Source organism: Cyphellophora attinorum, assembly GCF_001299255.1.
Source record: "Cyphellophora attinorum strain CBS 131958 chromosome Unknown Contig23, whole genome shotgun sequence".
In the NCBI taxonomy this organism is placed as follows: Eukaryota; Fungi; Ascomycota; class Eurotiomycetes; order Chaetothyriales; family Cyphellophoraceae; genus Cyphellophora; species Cyphellophora attinorum.
Window position 1 is genome coordinate 85122 of NW_017253251.1, and position 25124 is coordinate 110245.

The following is a 25124-nucleotide window of genomic DNA, read 5'->3' on the forward strand; positions in this document are numbered from 1 at the left end:
CGAGTCCAGTGTTCTGATCTACGTCTACATATCCAGTTGCGACGACGGCAAGTGTTTGTTGCGGCAAAGAATGAGTTATAGGTAACTTCAAATGCCCTATCTGCCGCTAAATTCCTCTCCAAATCGAAGATTCTTAGCGGGAGACAAGCTCGCCTATAACATATTGGTCCTGCTTCAACGGGCATGGACTGTTCTATAATTGCGTGCGATCTGGATCCTTGGGCGTGGGCTGCTCCTCTCGATTACTTGAGCAGCTCCATCCCATGCTCCATTGGGCGTAGGACACGCATTTGGCGATACGTCGCTGGAGCTGCAAGCAAGCCTGCACTGCACTGCCCCGAAACACAAGCTTTCCCTCCCTTCCGCCTCCCCCATCCATCGACTCGTTCAGCCAAAGTCAAACCCTGTCAACAGTCTGTGGCCTTCGTGCACAACTTTGCGACCGCCACTTGCAACGTTGTTGCGCAGTTTCACTCTCAAGCTTTTGCAGCATAACATTCGTTTTCTCTCTGCGCAGTCTTCTCAACGCTCGCTTTATATATATTTTAGCTGTATCTTCGTCAGACAGGTTTTGAAAAGCAGTAGACTGACTGACGTGATCATCGAACTGCCGCTGTTCCGACTCAACGTTTCGACGATCTCCTCACCTCGAACCTCCGAAACTTTGAAAGAATTCGAAAGGGCTGCAAGCCCACAGTACAAGAGCTTGACGACGACCGTGGACAGAAGATCATTCTGCGATTGCGATTGCGGTCCCGCTTCCCACTGCCAACAACTTTTATCCGAAATTGAAGCAAGAGATCTGGTCGTCATACAGATCTGAGAGGACGAAATACTGCTCTCGTAGAAAGCGGACCCATTGCGCGAGACTCGCAAACGCGACACAATGTTCGCCGTTTGAGCTCTCTGGCGCCTGCCGTGTCACGAACATCGGTAGCGATGGACCGGCCAATGTTCGTCGGCAGCCAGCTGTGGGGCGTACGGTCGCACCTTCTCAGAGCATGCGTTCTGCTCTCGTGCTGGACCGCAATTACACGCGCAGCCTATGTCGAGTTCAGCAACTGCCTACCAAGCAATGTCATTAAGTCCGATCCACAGCTGCTGCAGTTCGTGCCGCTGAACGTCTCGGTATTCTTCGACGCGAACGCAGACAATCAGCCTATCAACCTGACGGTCTATGGCAATGTGACAGGCAAAGCTACGGACGAAGTCTACCCTCCACCGTCCGATCCATCATGGAACGACTCATCGAGCCTTTTTGGCAAGATCCCAGATTTTGTACCGGGCTACACAGCAAGGACGACGCTATTGGGACGGTTCAATGTCCTCAGCTATACACCTTACACAGTTGAGCCAGTGCGGTTCTGCAATGCGACCACTCAAGGCGAGTGTCCATTGGGGCCGTCGTTCTTCGCCAGCCGCTACGATCTAAACGAATTGTCAGCTTTCGAAGTCAACGCTCAGCTGAACTCATCATATTCCTTCACAACACTCAATGCGCAGCTTCGCATCTTAGCTGGTGATATTGGCGCAAGTCCGTACGGTTGCATACAGGCATCGTTCACGCCAGATCTCGGCGGTATGCTCAATGATCTGCTCAGATACCTTCCACTGGCAATACTCATTATGGTCGGTGTTGCGACTGTCGCTGCGGCAATCTGGAGTCCATGGGGCAGTTCGGATATATTCCACTGGACCAGCAATTTTGGACGAGACGAAGATCTACTACGACTTGTGACGCCAGGTTTTGCGGATTGCCTGCAGTATATCCAATTCGTCGTGCTCACTGGGAGCTTGACGCTCAAGTACCCTGGCTTCTATCAGCCCATCGTGAGCAGGGCTAGCTGGTCGGCGCTCATGTTCAACGAGAGCCTGGTCACTGACACCTACTTTACGCCAGTTGAGGACGGTGTTTACCAATACGGAAACAGCTCCGTCTATGGCCTGGATCGCATGACGCACCTGGTTGGCATGGGTTCTTCTCGAGATACATGGGCTGGAATGATTACCTGGCTGGTCATCCTCGTCGTCGCCACCGCAGTGCTCACCCAGATCGGCTTCGCAGCTCGCTGGGCGTACCGTCAGATTGCCAAAATCGACACCGAAGATCTTCGCTCTAAGAATGGCCCGTTCACCGCCGGCAACTGCATTCGACTCTGCCTCAATTACTTCATCCTTCCGCTAACAGCAATCTCATTCTATCAGCTTGTGAAGGCTAGCACCGGCCCGTCGTATTCAGTCGCCATTGCAGCAATCGTCCTTGTTGTTACTATCCTCTTTTCAGTCCGGCTTTTCTTCCTCTTTCTACGGACAAAACCCAGAGCTTTCCTCTTCGACGATCTTATCACAGTACTGGCGTACGGACCACTGTACAACACATACTGCGACGATGCGGCGATGTTCGCGCTCATGCCCATTGGCGTGAACTTTCTGCGTGGCATCGCAATCGGCGCCGTTCAACCATCTGGAGTCGTCCAGGTGGTGCTCCTCGCTATCTGCGAGATCATCAATATTGTCACGCTCAATGCGTTCCGACCATATCCAACGGCAACGTCGATGAACATCTACCACACTTCATTCGCCGTCATTCGCTTCATTACGATCCTGCTTTCGATTGCATTTGTACCTTCGCTCGATGTGGATCCAGCTGCTCGAGGATGGATCGGCTACGCAATATTGCTGATTCATGCATGCGTCTTGGTCTTCGGCTTCTTCCTCAACGCGATACAGACGCTTGTCGAAGTCATTGCCCGCATGGCTGGCGCTGGAGGGCACGAGGGAGATGGAAGCGCAGCAAGAGGTGGCCTTGTCAAGGTCTTCGGCATGCGTCAATTGTCACGGAGGACACCTAGACACGCTGGCCAAGCGCCGACACGAGAAAGCATGGCTTCGCACGCCGGCATGCTAGAACGAATGAGTACCGACCCGAAGGACCTGCACATGGCGAGAAGTAGGACTCGAAGTGTATCAGCAAGTTCGACTATGCTACTGCAGCAACAAGCTAGAGAGAATCGCGCTCGGATGAGTCAGAACCTTGACGGCCTCAGTGGTGGAAATACACCGGACACGTCGAGCGTCATGTCTAAGAGGCTAACGAACCGCTTCAGCAGTCAATCTGGCGGAGGCATCATAAATTTGCAGCCGACAGTCGAGAAAAAGGATCCATACTACCGACCACCGAGAAGAAACACCATGGATGCTCTAAACTCGCCAGATAAGCAGCACTCGAGCATGGATTGGTCGAGCCCTAAAGCAGGACTAATGGCTGACGAGGATGCTGTAGCAGATGACGACGCAGGCGAAGGCACATCACATATAGGCCGGCACGAACGGGACGAATTCGAGGACGCGCCAGTTGATTCGTCTGATCCCGCTAAAGACTACGCGGTGCGTGAAGTCGACTTCTACTATGGCGTTCGTGGACCAGCCCTATCTAGTGGGACGCGGAAGCTCAAGACTGGGCCAGCAGATCCGACTGGGCCCGTATCGTCGGCTAGTGGTTGGTTCAAGAATCTGCTTGGTGGCAAGACGAAGGAGAAGCACAAAGGTTTCGAGGTTGTGCGGAGTGCCCGCGCGCCGCCCCCGGGCCTAATGCCCCCACAGGCTGCAGCAGCAGACCCTGAGCGAGACGGTCATGAGCCGTACCGGGATAGTGTACAGACGCCGCTACAGACACCCAATGCAGTACGGACAGCTCGAAGTATGACCGACATGCAGCAGCAGGCGTCGCAGAAAAGGAGAGCAGTCGACGATCCCGATGACGATGACTCATCAGCGAGCTCGCTTTCCGACGAGGAAGACCTGACATCAAGCCCAATCACAGCTCGACCTCCCTCATTACCACTAATAAACGCCCCTGGCGCAATCGAGCTACCCAGCCGATTTGGCTCCGAGAAATCACGCAGATCGAGAAAGGCCCAGAAGCGGTCCAGTAATGACCCGGACGCTCCTGCCGTGCCCGCGATACCCCGGAAGAGCTCACGGCGACATTCGTCGCGAGACTTGGACAGTCCACCGCTCTCCTCAATGCCGCAGGCGACGAGACTTGCTCCCGTACAAGGCTCGCCTAATGACAAGCGCTCGAGTCGCGCCACAGCAGCGAGTTCCTCGACTACAGCGCGTTTGCCATTCGCCAACAGCACAAGTGCGACGAGTAGCCTCCAGCCCTCGCCATCGAAACCCTCGAGAACAACAGCGAACGATAATCGTCTCTCTACAGGCGCCGACTCACTAGCATCGGACTACACACCCGTGCCCTCACCCGAGCCTGCCAACAACCAAGAGAACATCGCGCCATTCCATCATTCCGCAACACAGCCGCAAGCATCATCCTCCCACGCCCGCCACTCCTCCTCGGCACTAGGCAGCCATCACGCACCAGATGTCGGTCGTCCGTCCAGCATAGGCTACGTGGCTCAGCATCCGCACATACACCATGCGCCGAACGCGCACGAAAGTCCAGTCGAGTTTGAAGGCAGTGTTGCTGAGGTGTTGGAGGGTCCTCAGCCTCCCTTTATTGAGAAGTGGTAGCTTGAGGTCGAGAGCGGGTGGACTGTTCTTTCGGTGCAGAACGCGAATACATAATAGACGATGTTTTACGAGTTTGCTTTTTGATGCATATCTAGGCTTTTGGGTACAACAGCGAAGTCGAGAAAACCGGATTGTGAAGGATAGAAAAGTTTTCTTGCGCACAAGTGTATCTGGACACAAAGCCCAAATGTCGGGATGAGATACCGGACGATGACTACATATAATTGACACCTTTGGTACATTGTACTCGTGCAAGTTTCCTTTCGACCCTCTACAGTTAATGGCGTAAGTCGACATAAGAGACAGGTGCAAAGACACAAGTGCAAGGACCGCAATGTGACGCGAGTGGATTTTTACTGCATTTGATGCAGATGTATCAGCAGAGATATACATGTCTGCTTTGCCTTCGACTGCGACAGCGCCTTGCTCTCCCAACTTCAGCACATCTTCGCAAGTTGCAACAGAAGCACTCGAACTCTGCTATTTTCCAGTACTGCATTGCCTGCCGGGCATGCGAACAGCAGGTGCATGTCTGACCACCACACCTTCCGCTGGTCAATTTGACATCCGGTCTGGCGAAAGCTCTTTCCGAGCCGGATGACTGGGTGGATGTTTAGTTTCTCGTCATCCGGTCTGGACAAAAGCACGGTGAGACCGGATGACCAAAGTGTAGAGCAGTGGTTGTTTCCGATTTTCTTTGCTTCTGCCCACTCTGATCGCCTCATACCTTTCAGTGTCATGGCAGCATACACTACTTCCCGCGTAGGGCGAGAGTCGAATCACTGGCAGTCGGTTGACGAAACTCGATGTCCATAAATTGATTGTCTTTGCCGACGGCTGTGATGGTTTCCGACGCGGTCAGTATGGCGAAAGACCCTCTTCCCTTGGGCAAGTACGAGCAAGCGAATGTCCAACGAGCCCGCCCGCTTCCTGACGGATCTGGTGCTGATGACAGCGAACAATGCCACCTAGAACGACCAGCACGTTCAATATAGCAATGACGGCCGTGGTAATTTCGAACGCTGTCAGTATACAGAAACTTCCCCTCTCAGCTCATACGTCAAGTACGAGCAAACAAAATTCCCACAAGCCCACCCGCATCCTGACGATCTAGTGCTGATCACATCGAGCGATGTCATCCAGACCGACCAGCACATTTAAGATATCAATGATCCGTCCATGTCCTTACTGCCATCAAAACTCTCGTACTCGTGACTCAAACGGTACCCAACCTCGCACTCTTGTGAAGTTCCGGAGAACACCCTTCCAGACCGATCATACCTACCGTGTCAAGCAATATGCTCTTCCAGCCGACCCTCACTGCGGCAGCCGTGCTATTTATCCTCGGGAATAAGCTCCACGGCACAAGCAGCCTATGCCGTGCCGACAGCACCATCGATCTTCCCAACGATGTGGCGGGACGGGTCCCATGTTTGTACGCTTCCCCTGCCAGCCTCATCTCCCATAGCACCTGTCCACCTGCTCAATACTGCGAGTATTTGCCTGACCACTCAATTGCAGCCAATGCACCTACAATGAGCCCGGACCACTCCTAGGCTGTGCGGAACGGTATGGTTGCAGATGCTACAAGAACGTCAGCTTCTGTGACATCTTCTGCAGCAACACTAACGCACCTGCATTGTGCCGGGGATACGAAGAAGGGGCGGGAGAACCAGCGAGTTGCACACCAGAGCAGACTGGATGTTGTGGCAAGAATTGCTGAGACGGCCGGCTAGTCCGACGATGTTGTAGCGTGACATCGAGCAACTTGCTTGAGGATGAGGGTGTGTTGATGCTATACTGGTTTGTTGTCGAAAATTGTCGTCAACCGGCTTTACGTCATGCTTCATCGTCCTCTTCGTAGATGATGGCTATCCTAGGTGCAATCTGTACATTGACAATACCACCAATCCAGCACTCCCAGCTCCTCTTGCGCCTTCCTCGTGTTTCCTTGATGACTGCTGCCCGGATCAATATCGCATTCTATATGCCGACCCGCACACTCCCTTGGTCTGCGCTAGAACACGGCGTCGCCATGCAGGGTCTCGCCGCTGCAATGCCGACACCTGAAGTACTTCCAAACTACGTACTGCGCCTGGTGGTCGCCGTTGGTGTCGATCGAGATGACGGGTTCAGCGGTGCATCCTGCGGCGAGTTTCGAAGCCACGAGGGGACGAAGCGTGTCTGCTAGAAAGGGGAGAAGTGTTCCCATGTACTCGTCGAAGTACTTGTCATGCTGGATCCAGAAACCAGGCGGGTCGGATAATTTTCCAGGTGCGCGGATGACGAGATCGACGTATGCGAGGTCTTGCAGTAATGCATCCCAGAGCCTCGAGTCGAGGAAGGGCGGGCTGTGATAGCGGCCGACTTGGGGGGCATATGGGTTGAGTGAGGGCTCCGTGATGATGGCTAGGTCGCGAATGCGCTGCAGATTCGATGGTCCGATGGTCTTGAGAGTATATGAGTATAATGGCCAACGACTGAGATTGATGAAGCAGATGTTGGAGCCGTAGAGCAAGTCGAGAAGGTCCTCGCTGATGGATTTGCATGTCAGGAGCGGGGCCATACTGTGGAGAGGCTTGACCCAGCCCTGCCAATTTGCCCGCTGGGGATCTAGTGGTATGCTGCGGTTCGTTGTAACGAGATAGCTGAAAATGTAGCTACGGATCTCAGCAGGGAGGGTCAGCAGATGAGAGGGCACATTAGGATCCGGGGGCTGGTCTGGCGGAAGGATTGCGCTGGGTTTGTCTGGTTTTCTCGCCACGTCGTGCTGTGGAGGTTGCCGTTGGAAAGGATGAAATGATCTGCTTGGTGGCAATATAGCGCTTGAGCCCACATAGGAGACCTGCGCCATACCAGTGTTGACAAGAAGTCTAAATCCCGACGTGACAGAACGAGAGCATCAAGTAGGTGTGCGATGGCGGTGACTTAGTCGTTGCAGGCAATGGACATAAGTACTGGGTGTTTTCCGAGGTCCGAGAAGGCGCTGATGGTATTTCGTTCTCTTGCTGATCAAATCGGCATTTCTGAGCTGCAAAATCCTAAGAAAGAGATATCGAAAAGCCCTGGCCAGGGAGGACGCTGTAGAGGGTTTTGCGGGGATTTAGAGAAAGCGACTGGCTCTTGCTGCCACAGCTTGGGTGGCTGCATCAAGACTCTGGTGCCTGATAGGCCGACGGTGGCTTTGGGTAGATCGTTTCGTGATATTTCACGGATCGTTGTGTTGGCTGCAGCTGTCACGTTGCTCTGTGAACTCGAAATGTCCACAGTCAAGTCATCAGACTCATCTTTTGCGCGTTTCGGCGCCATTGGTGCGTACCGATGTGATTCCATTCGACCATACCATCAGGAAAAGGCGAGCAAGCCGCCTACCTAAGACGAATTCACTCTGTGGTAGAGGCCACCTGGGGTTGAGTTGCCTGATTGCGGCTGATACCGGTAGCGGAGACCATGCCTTACATTAGGACTCGAGTCTGATGGCAGGATCAAAGCGTTGATTCGTCCTCACTGTCTACAAAGCTTCCCTAATCAATGCCGAGGCGCTGAAATGATGCAAAATCGTTCTTACATCACCATTTGCGGGCATGATGCTTCTGGCCTTCTAGAAGCATATTCGGACTTCCTCGGACATTCTGGCAGCAGAGTGCGGTTAGGTTAGGGGAGCAGAAGGGGAGGGAGAGGCCTAAAATAATCATGGTGTCCGAAAGTGAATGCAGGAGCAGGAGCGGGAGCCCCTCACAAAGTCGCTCCTTCATTTCCAGCTCTACGCCACTGCTTCCTGTTGTTACACAACAAATGCTCCTGCCGAGCCTTTATACGTCTGTCGCGCGATGTGATTGCAGGCGGAGAATAACTTCTCATACACTTGCAACTTCGTAGTGCAGTACAGAGTCCTCCCGAGCAATTGTTGATCGCCCCTGTGACCCCATCGGCGACCGGACGCGAAACGGCGTTTCCTGCTCCCGTTATACCGATCGCGACACGATCTTCGTTTCCAGTCCCCGCGATGGCTACAACGGTCAACAGCAACATCGATCCGGCTCTGCAGCAGCGAAGTCCTCTGACGAGCCCTCGAGAGGCACGACACGCGTATCCCAACCCGAACGGCCCATCATATTCGCCTGTCCAGCCTATACAGCCATCTCCCAACTCCTTCCAAGGACTGCCACCAACACCCACCTACTATAACGTAAGTGCCAGCGCTCAGCTATTCATGGGACAAAGATGTCACCAGAAGAGACTCCAGGGAGGCCTCTGTGAAGATCATTCCAGGCGCCAGTCAAGTTCGTGCAAGCGACTTGTCAGGCCAAGATGAAGCGGCTTTCAGAATACTGACAGACTAAACAGAAGCCATCTCAAGACAGTCCTGAGCAAGATGCCAGCCCGAGAGGCGACCCTTCTGATCCCAATGACATCAAGAGGCCACGCGCGTGTGAAGCATGCCGCGGGCTGAAGGTGAAATGCGAGTTCGACGACAATGTCAACCCAGATGTCTGCAAACGATGCACGAAAGCCGGCCGGCAATGTATTGTGACTGCTCCCAGTCGCAAGCGGCAGAAAAAGACGGATAGTCGAGTCGCGGAACTGGAGAAGAAAATCGATGCTCTCACTGCGACTCTAGCTGCACAAGGACACAGCGAGGCAGATATACACCACTCGGCTGCGCATGGAGGCCTGCCACAGTCCCGCCCTCCTCCATACTCCGAGCCATGGCCGCAAGGGCATCCGCAGGCCCATCCTCAAATGTATCCATCTCCGCAGAATGCAAGTCAAGGCGTGAAGCGGAAGATAGAAGCCGATCACGACTACTTCGGTGGCGAGCTGAAGAGATCACAACAAGCTGCTGCTTTCAAGGCGTCGCCTGCACCAGTACACATACCGCCGTACAGTCGAGAACCGTCGATCAAGCAAGACTACGAAGACTCACAATGGCAAAACGTGGATGTCATTTCGATTGGACTCATAGACGAAGCCACAGCCAAACGTTGCTTTGAACGCTATGTCAACGAGATGAGCCCGCACTTGCCGATCGTCGTCTTCCCGGCTGGTACAGTATGGGACCAGATACGCAGAGATAGACCTATCTTGTTCCTGGGTGTGCTTGCGGTTGCGTCAGGCACTATCAGGAACGACCTGCAGCAGAAATTACTCTCGAAGCTGACCAGGATACTGGGCGATCGGATCGTACATCGCGGCGAGAAATCGCTCGAGATTGTGCAAACCATTCAATGTATAACCACCTTCTATCAGCCACCAGAGAAATACGAAGAGCTTAATTTCAACCAGCTCATTCACATCGCGGCTGTCATGGCCCTCGACCTCGGCATGGGGAAGCGCTTCAAAAAGACCGATATGGCTCTTTGGAAAGGTTATGCCGATGCCAGGAGCAAATCACATGATCCAGCGAGCGCTGAGACACGACGTTGCTGGCTTGGCTGCTACTTTATGTGCTGCAATTCAGCCATGTCACTGAGACGTCCGCTGCTGGTACGATGGAGCAACTACGCCGACGAATGTATCAATATGCTGCAGAGTGCCGAGGATGCCGCTCCGACAGATCCATGGCTATGCTTCCTGGTGCGAGGTCAGCATATTGTGGAAGACATCGGCCTCGAATTCTCCATGGACGATCCAGCATCCCAGGTGTCACTCACTGACCACAAGACTCAGTATCATCTCAAAGCCTTTGAACGTCAGCTTGAAGAATGGTGCAATTCGGCCACGCCGGAGATGAAGAAGCAGCCGATCATGCGGCACATGATGGGCATCATCAATCTTTATATGCACGAGATCGCTATGCACCACAACCACAACATTGATGATTTCAAGCCGCCGTTCAACGCTACTCCAATCGACGGCCCACCAGACCCGGATTTTGTGACACCGGCGCATATCGAGTCACTCACGACTTGCATGAAGTCCGTTCACGATGTATTCGAAGCCTTTCTCTCGATGGATGTCCAGCAACTACGGAGTCTTCCAACATTATTCTTTGTCCGAAACTCCTATGCCGCAGTCGCTCTCATCAAAATGTACACCGCTGTCTCAGCCAAGGGGTCAAAATTTGGTTCCATCATCAGTATTGAAGATCTCAAGGTCGATTACTACCTCGACAGAATGGTCGATCGCCTAGCAAACACGGCCGAAGGACACATGTGCAAAGTCGCGCAAAAGTTCACGATCATCTTTACCATGTTGAGGCAGTGGCACGTTCGACGGACTGATCACAGCAACAGTAGCAATCCTGTGTCTCGGCAGCGCACGCCTCTACCGAATCCTGCCTCTCAACGTCGCGCGTCAGCTAATACCGGCCCACAGCAGCAACAGCCCCAGCCATACCTTCCTGGTCACCCACCGCCAATGTCATCATGGACAGGCCACCCTCAACAGATCCCGCCACCTCATCATGGACCTCCGCATGGACAACAGCATTCTCATGCGCCACAGGGCCCGCCTCGGTCAGGTCTACAGATGCTTTCAGATGCAGCCATGAATCCAGCTGTTCCTCCACAGCAACAACTGGGCCCTCACCAGACCCCGCCCCAACAGCAACCACAATGGCTGCCACCACTCAATACCATGCCTCCTCCACCGGGCATGCCAAACGATATGCTCAATCCAGGCGGCTACCCGATGAATATGGGCGAGTTTCCTGACCTGGATCTCAATATGATGGCGTACGGTTTTGGGGATGAGTTCGTTGCTATGGGCTACGGTGTTGGCATGGGTATGGGTGGGTTGGAAGGGGGACCGGGGCAGAATGGGTGGAATTTTTAAGCTAGGGAGGGCTCTGTGTCCCAAAAGTATGTATTTGGTGGAACGAAATGCTATCGATTTATCCTTCTTTAAGCACCACCTGGATGTCACTTAAGCTTCTTGAACGACCAACACGGGTCTGTATTCTCCAGACGTCCGGGAGGCATCCATGTCGAGAAAGGTCCATTCGAATCAACAGGCCTTTCCTTGTTGATCCCTTCCTTAATGGGCGTCCTTTGAGCTTTGACAACCAGGCAGCAGCACTAACCCGACAGATGCTCTGTGGATGAAAGATAGAAAGCTAGCAGGTCAGGGCAGAGGGAGGGTATATAGTGCTACAGAGAGAGCGCACGTGTCAGTACGGAGTGCAAGATTTCAAGTGTCGCGCTTGGCTCTGCAAAAGCGGAAAAGGAGCAAGGGCGATGCGGAGCAGAGCGGAGAGTCAGGCAAGTTGTACATGCAGTGGGTTTCAGCTGGGTAGGTGGTGTGTCGGCGAAGCAGAGGTGGAGACTTGCGAGCAATTTGGTAGAGGTGCAAGGTGGAGAGCCGGAGTCAGTGCCTTGCCAGGATGTTGCGGGTCGTAGAGGGGAGCGGCGCAGGAGGGAAGTGGTGAAGGAGGGAAGGAGGGAAGCGGCGAAGGAGGGAAGCGGCGAAGGAGGGAAGCGGCGAAGGAGGGAAGGCCAGGAGGGAAGGCGCGAATCGGAGAGGAAGGAGAGGTTCAGAGATTTCCAACTGAGCTTTCAGCGACAGCAGTGTTTGTCGGTGTTATATACACGCCGAACTTCCGAACTGACTGATAGGAAGCTGTACAGAGAAGCCAGCCTGCCGCTTCCGGATGCGACAACGGAGGTGTGGATCGGAGCGGAGGGTTCTGCAGACACGCATCCGCTAATTGATGGGTGCGTGTTCGGCACAGCGGACCATAAACATCCGAAGAAAATCAGACAGAAGTGTCGCGAGGGAAGGTGACCTGCGGTTTTGGATGCAGGAAGAACGAGTGGAGCGGAGTGCACAGCAAAAATGGGGAAAGACGGTGCCGAAATGGAAGCGGAGGAACGCAGTCTGGTCGACTGAGGGGGATCCTCAGACTTTCCGCTGGCTCGTCTTAGAGGTGAAGCTAATAATGGCGGAAACCTGGGGCGTGACAGAGAGAAGTGCTAAAGAGGCAGGGCATTGACCAGAGAAGGAAGGGGCGTCGAGCGGAAAGTCAACAGCGTACCCCCCAGCTGTCTTGGCTGTCTTGGTGTGTCTGCAGAACATGATTGGAGCGGAGGACTCAGGATGAACAGAAAGAAGTGCGAAAAGGGAAGGGAGAGACCTGTAAAGGGTAGGGTTGGACCGAGAAGGAGAGTATATGCCACAGACTTTCCGCTGGCAGTCCTAGGCATGATGCTGAAAGATGACTGGTGCGGAGCCCTCAGGACGAACAGATAGAAGTGCAAAAGCGGCAGGCATAGGTCCAAAGAGGGATGAGTGGAGAGCGGAAAGGAAAGTTTTGGGGGACCCCAAAGGTACCGACCTTTGGCTGTCTTGGCTCTGATGGTGACATATGCCTGGTGCGGAGTGCCAAGCAAAAACAGATAGAAGTCCATATGCGTCGTATTGGGAAGGGGACCGGGGCATAGACTTTCTAAAGGATATGCATATATCAGCTGGCTCCTTGTGTTCAACTGCTGCCTCAGGGATCCATTGCGACTCGCCGCTTTAACAATTGTGCCGCGGGAGTGATAGAAGTGTTCAATGGGAAGGTGTTTATGGGTCGTAATGGTGATCATCGTATAAGTCGTGCGTCGTCAGTCATGTACTCATCTCATCTTGATAGCGGACATATTCACAGCTCCTCGTCCTCGTCGTCCGTGGCCTCAATCTTGATCGCGCCTTTTCCTTCTGCATTGATGTCTGCAGGCTCCCACTTGACCTCCCTCTCCCCGTACAGAACCCCAGCCGGCCTCGAGGCCTCTAGCGCCTCCGCCTCGGCGGCGGCGGCAGCATCAGCAGCCTCAATAACGTCCTTCCGCCAAGTATAGAACTGCCGCAAGAAGTCCGTGCGCTCTTTCATCGTCCACCCGCCTACTCGCAGCGCAAACCCTTCCAGATCCAGCTCCCCATCCTCATCCACATGGCCCGCATACCCAGCCATCATGCCGAACTGTCGCTCTTTCACTGCTTGTGGGGGCTTGTAGCGGTATCGCACGTTGCCGTCTTCGGCGTAGATCGCCCTTCCTCTGTTCTTTCCCAGCGCCGCAGCAGCCTCTCTGCTCGGGGTATAGACATTTTTCGCAGGACTAGTCTGTGGCGTAGGCTGCGTTTGCGTATCCGCCGTAGCTTCAAAGACGCGCTCTTTGTACTGGCTGTGACTCTGCGCCATCGCGGCAGCCGATAGTTTTGATTCAACTTCAGACGGACCGACGACTTCACTGTTCTCGTGGGTATACGTGACGCCTCCGGAGGCGAGAATTGCGAGGATAGGATCGTGTGCAGCAGGTGCAGCAGTGTTAAAGCTGTTGTGCTTTGAGTTGCGAGCTTTGCCCTTACCTGTTCGGCGGACAGGAAGGTCGCTGTCACCAGCGATCTCGGCGACGAGCTGGGACATCGCGGCGTCTTCGTGGTCGGATTCGGCCTTGATGGCAGGGACATTTTTGGCATCGGAATCACCATCGTCGGAATCGGGATCGGATTTGATTACGCCTGCAGCTGCTGCTTCGTCGGCTTCAATGTCCAGGATGCGCAGTCCTGCTCTAGACTCTGCTACGTTGGTCTTGTTGACGATGTCCCGCAGCACAATGTGCTCGTTGTGCCATGCGAAAAGGTTGCTCAGCCCGAAGATCTCGCCTTTCTGGCTGATTTCTCCTTGCACGCCCTGAAAGTATCGTCGCTCGCTACTGGCTGTGTAGCCGATGTTGGCTTGTTGTTGCTTGTAGATCTGTCGGGCATACACGATCTCCTCGAGGGTGCCTTGACTGACGAGGCGGAATACTTCGACATCTCTGGTCTGGCCGATACGGTATGCGCGGTCTTGTGCTTGGAGGTCATACGATGGATTCCAGTTGGGATCCACGACAACGACTTTGTTGGCGGAAGTAATGTTCAGGCCGACACCGCCGGCTTTGGTCGAGATCAGGAAGACAAACTGTGTTGGGTCGGTATTGAACTCTTGGACGGTCAGGAAGCGCTCTTCGTAGTCGATGCTGCCGTCAAGGTACTTGACATTGTAGGATGTGTTGATGAAGAGGCGCTGCAGCATCTTGAGGAGACGGACTGAGTGGGAAAAGACCAAGACTTTGTTTCCTCCTTCGTCGTGCCAGAACTTGAGCAACTTCTGCAAGACGCGCCATTTGCCGCAGTACTCTGGGTTGGCAGAGTGAATCAAGCTGTCTCGATTGGCCATCAATTTCTTCCATTCATTCGGCATGGCGATCTGGAGCATGTTTTCATCTTTGCTCTGTTTCTCGGCGGTGTCGCTTGCTTGAGGGATTAGTGTCGCAAGGTGATTTGAGATCTTCTGCAGGATCATGATCGCAGGGAATACCCACTCCTTCCATGAGGAGCCATCTTCGAGGTACATCTTGCAGCAATAGCCTTGTTTCTTCTTTGAGTCGCATAGGCACGGCAATGAGCTGTTCTTTATCAGTTGGACGACCTCGCTCTCCAAAAAGTTCTGGTACGCATCCGCTTGAGTCTCGGACATAGGACAGAAGACGACCCGATCCGTCTTTTTGGGCAACTGATCTTTGATAAGACTTTTCGTCCGTCGTTTGAAGAATTGAGGCAAAAGATTGTTCACAAGCATCAGTGCGACCTTACGAGCCTGAGCAAGCTGGTATTGAGAAGCATCATGGCTTTGACCTAGTTTTAGTGGATTGCACACTGCTGTCTTCCATTGCGACACCGGCCCAAGTCTGCCAGGATTGGTCCAGTTGAGCAATGTCCAGAGTTCTTCGTACTTGTTCTGAATTGCTGTTCCAGTCAGGCCGATTCTGCACAGGGCGTTGACTTGGACCTGGGCTTTGGTGATCTCGGCCTTCCGTTCCTTGATCTTGTGACACTCGTCTGCAATGACACAGTCCCATTTGATCATGTTTATTTTGTCGGCGGCCATGCGATACGTGTCGTAGGTTGTGATCATGATCTCGATCCGTCCGGCCTCTGCTGCGCGAAGTTTCTCTGCCTTCTCGACTTTGCTACCATGGAAGATGCTGCTGTGCCACCAGCCCCATCTGTTGAGCTCGTCTTCCCAGTTAGCCATTAGACTTCCTGGGCAGATGATCAAGGTACGGTAGTATGGTTTGCCAGCATCCTTCTTCTTTCGCATTCGCTTCTTGTCTCTCGCGTCGCCAGTCTTGCCATACGCTGCCGTCAGGAAGGCGATAACTTGGATAGTCTTGCCCAGACCCATGTCGTCGCCAAGTATGACGCCTTTCTGATACACGAATGCTTCATGTAGGAAGGCAGCGCCGTCAACTTGGTACGGGCGGAGGTGCTGAGCGATTGGGGCAGGGATGACGCCGGCAGAGTAAGGGAGTTCGATATCCTCGTACTTCGCAGCGTCCTTCCGTAGCGGAATCTGAGGCTTCTCTGGCAGACTGCGAAATCGCTCAGGTTCTTCATCTGAGAAGTCAACGTCGTTGTATAGTATTGGCAGACTGAGGCCTCCCTCCTTTAACTTCTCCATTCGTTTATCAAAGACCTCGCGCCTCCGCTGGAGATAGTCTGGCATGGTCCACTCCATAAGTGCATCATCTTCATCATCAGAGTCGCCGTAGATTGCCTCCTTGATCCGCTTCTTACGGACTGCTCGCACACCTACACCCGTCTTGCCAGCGTTCTTGCTCGATGGCCGAGGGTCATTAGCCGCGGCGATAGCTTTTGCCTTGCGGCCAGACTTGGCGGCTTTGGAGCGGGCATCCTTGCTCTTGTTCTTCCACTTCATATACGCATCGCCGTTGAGGAACTCGTCATCCGAGCCGGAGGAAGACACGCTTACTCGCCGTCGCTTTCGAGGCGGAGGTGTAGAGTCATCCTCATCTGATGGCCGCATGGCAGAGACCGGTGCTAGGCGGCGGTGTTGAGGCGGAGGTGCAGAGTCCTCCTGGTTGAATTTCCTGCGGCAGATCTTGGGGCCGACATCGTGCGGGACGTTTGGGAAGGCACGAGCGTTGCAGGTACGGCGTCAACGTCCCATTCATCCTCTGTGCTGTCATCGTCGGTAAATGCCATATCGGATGATCCTCTTTGGCGCAGATATCTTGTCAGTCTGCTGCGGACAGCGGGCGACGGAGACTTCGGGATTAGAGGTCTTACGAAGCCATCTCTACGTATCTGACGGAAATCAAAGTGACGATCGGGGTGAGGTGTTGGTGGCGGGGTCAAACGCGTCACAATCTCCAAAAACTCCGACATATTTCCCCCGCAAAGAAATCAGAACGCGAAAACATGTGACCAAAGGCCATTAATTTTGTACACCACTTCTCAAGACCACAGAGCACTCATCCTCCTGCCTTGCTGCCTGTCCACCTCCTACCTCCACCACTGCCTCACTCAGGCGCGTCCGTGATCCGACTACAGCCCAAGGCCACCAAGTGACCGCCCTGGGCGCTTCACCCACCACAATGCCACTCGACACCCTCTCCACCTACGCTCAAACCCACCTCCGCATCGACGGCCGCCGCTGGAACGAGCTCCGCCTCCTCACCTGCGCCGTCTCCACGCAGCCCTCCTCCGATGGCTCCTCCCTCTTCACCATGGGCAACACCATGGTTGTCTGCACCGTCACCGGCCCCCGCGAATCCAGTCGGGGCGCCAGCCGCGACAATACACAATCTACTGTCGAGACCGAGATCACGATTGCACCGTTTGCGACGACCGATAGGCGGAAACGCCCGCGCAACGACAAACGCCTCCTCGAGCTGCAGACCACAATCAGCAGTGCTTTCCAAGCACACCTCTACACGCACATCTACCCGCGCTCCACCATCTCGATCGCACTACACGTTCTGAGCCTAGACGGCAGCTTACTAGCAGCATGTCTCAACGCCGCCTCCTTAGCACTGGTTGACGCGGGGATCCCAATGCCGAGCGTGCTGAGTGCGGTGACGAGTGGGGTTATTGTTGATCCGGACAGGGACGATGCGACGGCAGAGGGAGTGCTCGACTTGAATAATGCGGAGGAAAATGAACTGCCTTTCTTGACGGTGGGGACGGTCAAGGCTGTTGATGATGGGGACGGCGGAGAGGACAAAGTGAGCGTGTGTATGATGGAGACTAGGGTGCCGGGAAGTAGGCTGGAGCTGATGCTGGCGACGGCGGTGGATGGTTGTCGGGTCGTGAGAGGCCGAATGGAGGCTGAGGTTCGGCAGCAGGGGATAAAAGTGTTGAAGGGCCAGAGTGGCTGAGAGAAAGCAATTGGTCACTGGTCACCAAATCACAATTGGCAAAGCGCCACACATGAGGACATGCGCACGGACACGCGCCTAAGCAGCATACGAAGATCGGGATTGAGGTTCAGGATACTTGAAGTTGAAACTACTCGACATGCTAAGCTCACCGACTACGGAACTAACCTCGACGAACGACCGTCTCAAACGATCCACGATCAGTACTTCTTCGCCAACTTGAACACCGGCGCCTTCTCGAAATCATCCCGATCCCACCTCATCCTCCCCTCACCATCCAACTCCGCCCCCTCATCCGTACTCGCAACACCAACCTTCTCATTCTCCTCGATCTCCTTGGCCGACAGCCCGTTTTTATCTTTCGGGATCCACACCTTCGGCATCTTCGCTGTCAAGGCTGGGTTGATGTACGCGTTCTTCACCTCCTCTTCTGTCAGAGGCTTTTGAGAAGATTCCGCGGCTGGGTTGGAGAGCCATTCGCGGAGGTCGGCGACAGACGGAAGGAGACGCGGTTCGAGGAGCGTGGAGAGCGGGTCGAGGAGGGCCTTGGGAAGTTTCTCTATTGCGTTGTTGGCTTTGTGCGCTAGCGTGCGGATGCGGGCTCTCGTGCCATTGCGTGGTTCATCATCTTCTTCATCGTCATTGTTGTCGTCCGCAAGCAGCGGCTGCTCCTCGTCGTTGTCCGACTGCAACTCATCCAGCGGCAAATACTTCTCCAGCGGCGACAGATAGCGATTCACAACAGCATGGTACACAATCGTCACAACAAGCAACACCGCCAGCATCGCCACCGGCCCCGCCGCATTCTTGATGCTGAACAGCCCCAACAGACACAGCTCAGCCAGATACACGCCAACCATGAGATGCTGCATTGCGTTCGAATAGCACTGCCCTCTCGGCTCAACCTTGACTTGGATCGCGTATAACAATTGGTAGCGGTAGCTGATGTAGAACAAATACAGCCCCGCCGCGGCGAAGCCGAGGACAAGCGGCGCCACGCAGGAATACGCGATTGCAATGACTGCGAAGTTGGCGAATTTCGGATACACGCTTCCCCACCCGATCCCCTTCATCTGCGTAATCCGATTGTATTTCTGGCGGGGCGTGCGGTCGAAGACTTTGTCGTAGAAGATATACTGGAAGAGGTCGGAGTAGTTGAGCACGTTCTTGGGCGCGCTGCCTAGACCCTGGATGATGAAGTACGAGAGGTAGAAGTTGGATGCTTTGGGCAGGTTCTTGGCTAGTAGGACGGGGATGGAGCCGGGCTCGTTGGCGATTTTGGTCGCGACGGTTGTTGCGCCTGAGGAGAAGGTGGTGATGAGGAAGACTTGGATGACTTGGAAGGCGAAGTACCAGTGTTGGGTCTTCTTTTCGGCTTCGACTGTGGTGGGTTGGCCGGAGAGTTTGGCGATATAGCGGAAAAAGTATGGGACGTAGGAGACGAAGAAGGAGAGGATGAATGGGGGGACGAAGCCTGTGAGGATGCCGAGGATGGGGTCGGGGAGGTTGTCGATCCAGCGGAGCCAGTGGATTTTGTTGGTGAGGTAGTTGATGTTGGAGATTGTGCCGACGATGCCGACTGGGATTGACCATAGGATGATTGTGGCGATGATGAATGCGGTTGCTAGGTAGGAGTATGAGAGGCGGGCGGCGGGGTCGATGTTGGCGTTCTTCCAGAGGACCTCCCTGGGTTGGACGTGAGACAGACGTGGTTTGAATGCTAGCGGATCGTGGTGTCGGGAGCTTTTGAGAGCTCGTTGAGCTTCAGCTTGAGTCTTGAATTCGACGAACAGAGCGCCACTCTTCGCCACACCAGGGCGCTCGACGTTCTCTCGAAGAGATTTGATTCTCTCTTCTAGCTCTGGAATCTCCTTTCGTAGCTTGTCGATGGTGTCGATGTCCTCACCAAAGACGTAGTACGGCTTGCTTGCTGGCCGCGTGCCATGTGCATACTTTCCACCACCCGACCCGTTTTGTGGGGAGTCACGGGCTTTCTTCGCCACATTCTTCTCCAGCTTGAGCTCTGCTGACTCGAGCTGATCAATCTTGGATGCCCTCTCGCTGACCAGATCCTCAATCTCTGCAGCATTCGGAGTGTACCACGATCTGACGGCGGAAGGGCCAAAGAATTGCTGCAGTCTCTCCTCGTCCAGAGCGTCTTTAGGAACTGACAGGAACAGCACAACTTTTGATGACAGCCGTGACTCGACATGTCGCAGTGTAGCGTAGGCATTTCGCAGACTGATCGCAAAAAGGCGCTCTCTCGTGATGATCAGTACGATCGTCCCAACGAATACCCAAGCGATAGTTGCGTGAGCGTACAGCCGACGGCTCTCAACGACATTGCCAAACGCAAGCTTGTCCAGCTGCGAGTCATCTCCGCCGCCCGTTGCATTGATGGGCAGAAGGATCGGCCATGTGAGCAGACAACCCAAGACACAGATGATCATGATGACTCGGAGAAACCTGACGAACAGGTATCCGTCCATGGAGGAATGCCTTAGGATGAACTTGTCTTTCAGGACGCGAAAGTCATGGATCCATGATACCTCCGAGTGGCTCGAGGAGGGTGTCCGATCGTGCACTGGATGATTCTGAAGTACGTCCTTGGCTTATAGATATTTTCGTAGGGCTTCCTGAGAACGAGGAAAGCGCCAATGAATATTCCTGCAGTGACCAGTGTAGGGATCAGAGTGGCTGCAATTGCCGCGAAGGATGTCGAGCCAGTCCGATGGCTGGCCATTATGCTGGCTTGAGGCTGTGAATCTGCCATTGCCAGTCACCTATCCTCTGTCGCTGGCGACACGAAAAGGAGAGGCGGTCAGAGAGCTAGGCGATGTCTGCAGTCACACATCGACTTTTAAGGACGGCGAAGCTGTGAATGCATTACCACGGTCTGGCTGTGGCACACTGTTGGTGAAAGTTTTCGTGGTGGATGTGGTGGATGCTGGCTGTTGCGTTGTGGACATGCAGGCCCAAGTTGGCGACTGACGTCAGAGAACCAGGGGCCGGCTTCTTCAAGTTGTTCAAGTTTCCGATTTGTCTATCTGTAGTATCATCTTCGCTTTTCATCAGATTCGACTTCGGCGCAGGAGTCTGACAGTCTACAAACCTCGTGGCCTCTTCTACAGCAGCGTTCGAAAATGGCCTCGTGGCTAAGCACTCGCCGTGCGGCAGGGCGCAAGTACGCTCGGCCGTCGAGTCGAATGTACTTCTGGCCCCCAGAGACTGCTAAGATACACATTGTCTGCATTGTTGAGTAGGCCATCGTCGGGCTTTTCGAGATTGGCAATAACGCGTAGGGTCAGCAACGACGTAAAGAAAAGGGTATAAGTTGCCCAATATTATAGAGCCCTGTCGAAAGGCTCATGTCGTTCTCACTTCAATACACTAACGATTCAAGAGCAGTGCACGAGCAAGTTGCACCACCTTTTCGTAATTAATCCTCGTCCACTCCACACACCCATAAGATCTGGTCGTATCTTGCGCCGCCGTTGTCAGATTAGCATTTCCAGCCGGTCCATATCTCATGAACCTTTCACTCTTCGTGTATGGTTCCCACGGCGTAACACCGTGCGCGAACGCAATCCATGCAGAGGCCATCGACTCCGCCACCCGCTGTGCGTCTGCCGGCAATGCATCGTTTTCCACAAGGTACATATACAGGGCGCACTGGCCGTGGTATGAAAGGCCAAATGTAGGACCCGGGAATGGTGATGGCTCTTCGAAGTGGTACAGGTATGCTTGTCCGCCATTGCTCGTATGATCAAAGGTCTCGGCAATGCGGAGGTTAGGGAATTGGAACATCATATAGCCCAAGAATCGTCGTATCGACTCTCTGTACGACGTCCATTCTTGATCAGATCCAGTGAAGTTGAAATGGCGGCAGAAATTTCCCGATTCTTCGGAACAATGATCTCTTGGATCGTTCTCAACATCTGCTCGGGCTTGATGTTTCTTGCAATACTGTCAAGGATTATACCTTCGACATTGGTGTCTCCAAGTATGATTGATCGACATCTTGTTATGAGGGTGTCTTCGAACTTCCAGTGCCTTGGCAGGAGCACACCATCACCCACGGGTCCCATCGCAGCATTCGAATACTTCTGCAGGATGTCCATCACGGGAGCTTTCCGAAGCGTAGTCACCTGATCGACTGCACTTGCGTCCCGTAAGCCAGTTGCCGCACACAAAGCGTCCCAGGCTTGCTGATAATATTGCGGATCCAAGGGTCCGAGAGTGCCGCCTGTTCCTGACATACAGATGGCTTTGTCGAACATGGGGTCACCAGTCAGAATGTGGTAATGGACAGATGCACTTCCAGCGCTTACGCCAAATGCGGTAACGTTGTCGGGATCGCCGCCAAAGTCTGCGATATGTTCATGGACCCAACGGAGAGCATTGCGCTGGTCTTCGAATCCATAGTTTCCAGACGCTGGGCCTGTGGCGTTGGGAGACGTACCGAACTCAGCCTGTAGCGCATCCGACGCTGCAAAGCCCAGTGGACCCAAGCGGTATCCGATCTGGACTAAGATGATAGGCCGTCCAGACTCACGTGCTCGAGAGCATAGCGCGTGAGGCCTGTACCGGGCGACCGAGTTGGCACCGAATCTGAAGCCGCCGCTAGATATCCGTCAGCAAATTCACCTGCAGCAGACTTTCTGACCTACCCATGAATCCAGAACATTACAGGCACCTTGCGCTTCCTGTGTCCATTCTGAAACTGCTCCAGGCATTCTCGTGGGACGCAGATGTTCAGATTGAGACAGTCGAATTCACTATCGCCTGGTGTTGGGTCGTTCATTCCACCACTCACGAGAACGGCACCCTCTTCTTGTGGGCATCGAGGACCAAACTTTTCAGCGTTGAACTTGTTCGGTAGTTCGTGAAGTATTGTGCTGTGTGTCCATCTTTGCTTAATAGTCGCGTACGGAATACCTCTGAAGTAGGCGAGATCGTGCCTCTCATCATACTCGCCAATCAGCTGGCTGCGCAGTGAAGGTGCATATAATGTTGCGGACATGGTCGTTGGGCCCACGGATTTCGATCAACACTGTGCTTCTGTGTCAGGGGTGGCTGTCGAGCACTGGGAAGCTATATTGCATTACAGCAACAGCAGCAGCAGCAGCTTGACGGGGGACATCTGATCAAGTGCCTGTTTCCGTTCCCGATCACTGATCCGCCTTGGGCCAGTGTCACATTATCCGGAAATCAATTGAAGGTACACCTTCTGGACTTCTGGAGAAGACTTTACGCGCCATGCTGAACTTCTGGCTCCAGACTCACTTCGTCCAACTGCCGTGGTCGAATCATTCTCCGTTTTGCATGACCCGGTCTTCGAGGATGGCGTGTACATGTGGAACCTGGATCTGGGACGGGATTCATTAGTGGTGCTCAAGGTTTCAGAGATCCAATCATCGATGGAAGACTCCATCCCGTTTCCTGTCCCGTTCCCGTTCCCGTGCTCTGGATTCTCGCGTACCCCAGATTTCGGCTAGAATCCTTGGACTACCAAGCAGTTCTCCGTTCCGGGGACGGGCAAGCATGGCTGTCCAGAAGCACAAATATCTGGGGTATGCTCAGCTGTTTAGGTCTCTCGACATTTCCGTCTTCCCACAAAGAATACCACAGCCCTAGCCAAAGACTCATCCTTAGTCAAGATGCACGACAAAACCGAGGTGATGACCTTCGAGAACGCTGCCTCGAAAGCGAGGAAAGTGGCTCCGGCCTGCAACGTCCAAGATGGCGACTTGGCCTTGAATGTGTTGCAATCACATTTCGAGTCGTACACGAAGGAGGAAGAGAAGAAGGTGTTGAGGAAGATCGACGTTCGACTTGCGCTGTTGATGCTCTTCGTCAACGGCATTCAGTTTGTCGACAAGCTCGTACGTCTGCTGTGAGCAAACTCATATGACGATCTGACAATTGCAGACTATTTCTCAAGCCGCAACATATGGCCTCATCCAAGAAGCCCATCTCAAGGGCCAAGAATTCTCGCTACTGATCAGTCTGTTCTACATCGGGTACCTGGTGGCTCAATATCCCACGAATCTCTTGATGCAGCGCTTTCCAACGGGACGATACCTTTCGATTAACTTCATACTCTGGGGCGTCGTTCTCACTTGTACGGGGGCATGCACATCCTTTGGATCGTTCGCAGCCGTCCGCTTTCTGCTTGGAGTGTTTGAAAGCTGTCTGAATCCCGGATTCATCCTTATCACTTCAAGTTTCTGGAAACGCGAAGAACAGCCCCTGCGCATAGCTCTCTGGTATTGTGCGAACGGCCTCATTTCCATCCCGAGTGGATTCATCTTCTATGGTGTGGCCCATATCCATTCGAGGGGACTATACCCGTACCAGTGGATGTTCATCATCTTTGGCGGCTTCACTGTACTTTTCGGAATCCTCCTTGTCTATTTCCTGCCAGATTCTCCGGTTTCTGCGCCATGGCTGAATGAGCGCGAGAGGCTCATTGCTGTCGAGCGACTTAGGACCAATCAGACCGGCATCAAGAACAGCCACCACAAGTGGCCCCAGGTCAAGGAGGCTCTCACAGACATCAAAGTTTGGATGCTGGTCGCTGGTGTCTTCATCCACAACATGACAAACAGCCTGCAAACAAACTTCACCGGCTTGATCATCAAGGGATTTGGCTACTCGACCTACGATGCAGTACTACTGAGCATCCCTTCAGCGGCCATCTTCGCCTTCAGCGTCCTTCTGGTCTCATCCTTCCTCTCCTCCAGATACGGCGAGGGCAAGCGCATCTTCGCCATCATCGGCTGCTACATTCCCGGCGTCATCTCCTGCGCAATCCTCTACGCCTCGCCACTGTCGCAGTCCACCAAGGCCCTCCATCTCTTCGCTGTCTTCTTCATCGGCGTCGTTGCTGCCTCGGCAGGGATCATGTACTCCCTGCTTGCCTCGAATATCGCAGGCTACACGAAGAAGACTGTTGCCGGCTCGATGTTCTTCGCCTCGTACTGTGTAGCGAATATCGTCTCGCCGCAGACATTCATCGCAACGCAGGCACCACACTATACCACAGGTATATCGACATCGCTGGCTTGCTTCTGCGCCAACATTGTCCTTTTTGCTGTGTTGTACTTTGTTTATGCCCGAGCCAACGCCCAGCGACTTGCTGGAAGGCAGGAACAGCCTGCTGATGACATGATGGACGATACGATTCATGCTTTTAGCGATCTGACGGATTTGCAGAACAGGCATTTTGTGTATAAGTTGTAGTGTGGTAGCGAATGCTATTGAGTGATTTTGGACGCCGCCGATGCATCCTTGCAGATAGGATAACTGAGTGTCCCCAAATCAAGTCCAGACCGTTTCCTATATCTTCAAGCTCAGTTCATGGGAGCCAGAGATAGTCAGTATCGCGCCGCAAGCTGGCAACCATGCTTGATCGAGCATTGCCCAGCTTGACGATACCGCTAG

General features: G+C 53.8%; 8 protein-coding genes across 8 annotated transcripts; 4 read left to right on the forward strand and 4 right to left on the reverse strand.

The window, feature by feature from the left end:
* Positions 1-939: 939 nt before the first annotated feature.
* Positions 940-4530, forward strand: AB675_3927 (uncharacterized protein; the record flags this gene model as incomplete). Its single annotated transcript, XM_018144023.1, has 1 exon — positions 940-4530. The coding sequence occupies one exon, from the start codon at positions 940-942 to the stop codon at positions 4528-4530; it is 3591 nt and encodes a 1196-aa protein (XP_017997571.1).
* Positions 4531-6547: 2017 nt separating this feature from the next.
* Positions 6548-7384, reverse strand: AB675_3928 (uncharacterized protein; the record flags this gene model as incomplete). The annotated part of the gene is made up of 1 exon (XM_018144024.1): positions 6548-7384. The coding sequence occupies one exon, from the start codon at positions 7382-7384 to the stop codon at positions 6548-6550; it is 837 nt and encodes a 278-aa protein (XP_017997574.1).
* A 1152-nt stretch (positions 7385-8536) lies between these two features.
* Positions 8537-11307, forward strand: AB675_3929 (uncharacterized protein; the record flags this gene model as incomplete). Its single annotated transcript, XM_018144025.1, has 2 exons — positions 8537-8719; positions 8878-11307. 2 exons carry the CDS (start codon positions 8537-8539, stop codon positions 11305-11307), a joined length of 2613 nt encoding a protein of 870 aa, XP_017997546.1.
* A 1810-nt stretch (positions 11308-13117) lies between these two features.
* AB675_3930 (Switch 2) lies at positions 13118-16324 on the reverse strand (the record flags this gene model as incomplete). Its single annotated transcript, XM_018144027.1, has 1 exon — positions 13118-16324. One exon carries the CDS (start codon positions 16322-16324, stop codon positions 13118-13120), a length of 3207 nt encoding a protein of 1068 aa, XP_017997516.1.
* Positions 16325-16895: 571 nt separating this feature from the next.
* AB675_3931 (Exosome complex component SKI6) lies at positions 16896-17678 on the forward strand (the record flags this gene model as incomplete). The annotated part of the gene is made up of 1 exon (XM_018144028.1): positions 16896-17678. One exon carries the CDS (start codon positions 16896-16898, stop codon positions 17676-17678), a length of 783 nt encoding a protein of 260 aa, XP_017997612.1.
* Positions 17679-17878: 200 nt separating this feature from the next.
* AB675_3932 (uncharacterized protein) lies at positions 17879-20128 on the reverse strand (the record flags this gene model as incomplete). The annotated part of the gene is made up of 1 exon (XM_018144029.1): positions 17879-20128. One exon carries the CDS (start codon positions 20126-20128, stop codon positions 17879-17881), a length of 2250 nt encoding a protein of 749 aa, XP_017997578.1.
* A 1356-nt stretch (positions 20129-21484) lies between these two features.
* Positions 21485-22701, reverse strand: AB675_3933 (Lipase 3; the record flags this gene model as incomplete). Its single annotated transcript, XM_018144030.1, has 2 exons — positions 21485-22301; positions 22349-22701. 2 exons carry the CDS (start codon positions 22699-22701, stop codon positions 21485-21487), a joined length of 1170 nt encoding a protein of 389 aa, XP_017997497.1.
* A 637-nt stretch (positions 22702-23338) lies between these two features.
* On the forward strand, positions 23339-24923 carry AB675_3934 (putative transporter; the record flags this gene model as incomplete). The annotated part of the gene is made up of 2 exons (XM_018144031.1): positions 23339-23563; positions 23610-24923. 2 exons carry the CDS (start codon positions 23339-23341, stop codon positions 24921-24923), a joined length of 1539 nt encoding a protein of 512 aa, XP_017997614.1.
* Between the last annotated feature and the right edge of the window lie 201 nt (positions 24924-25124).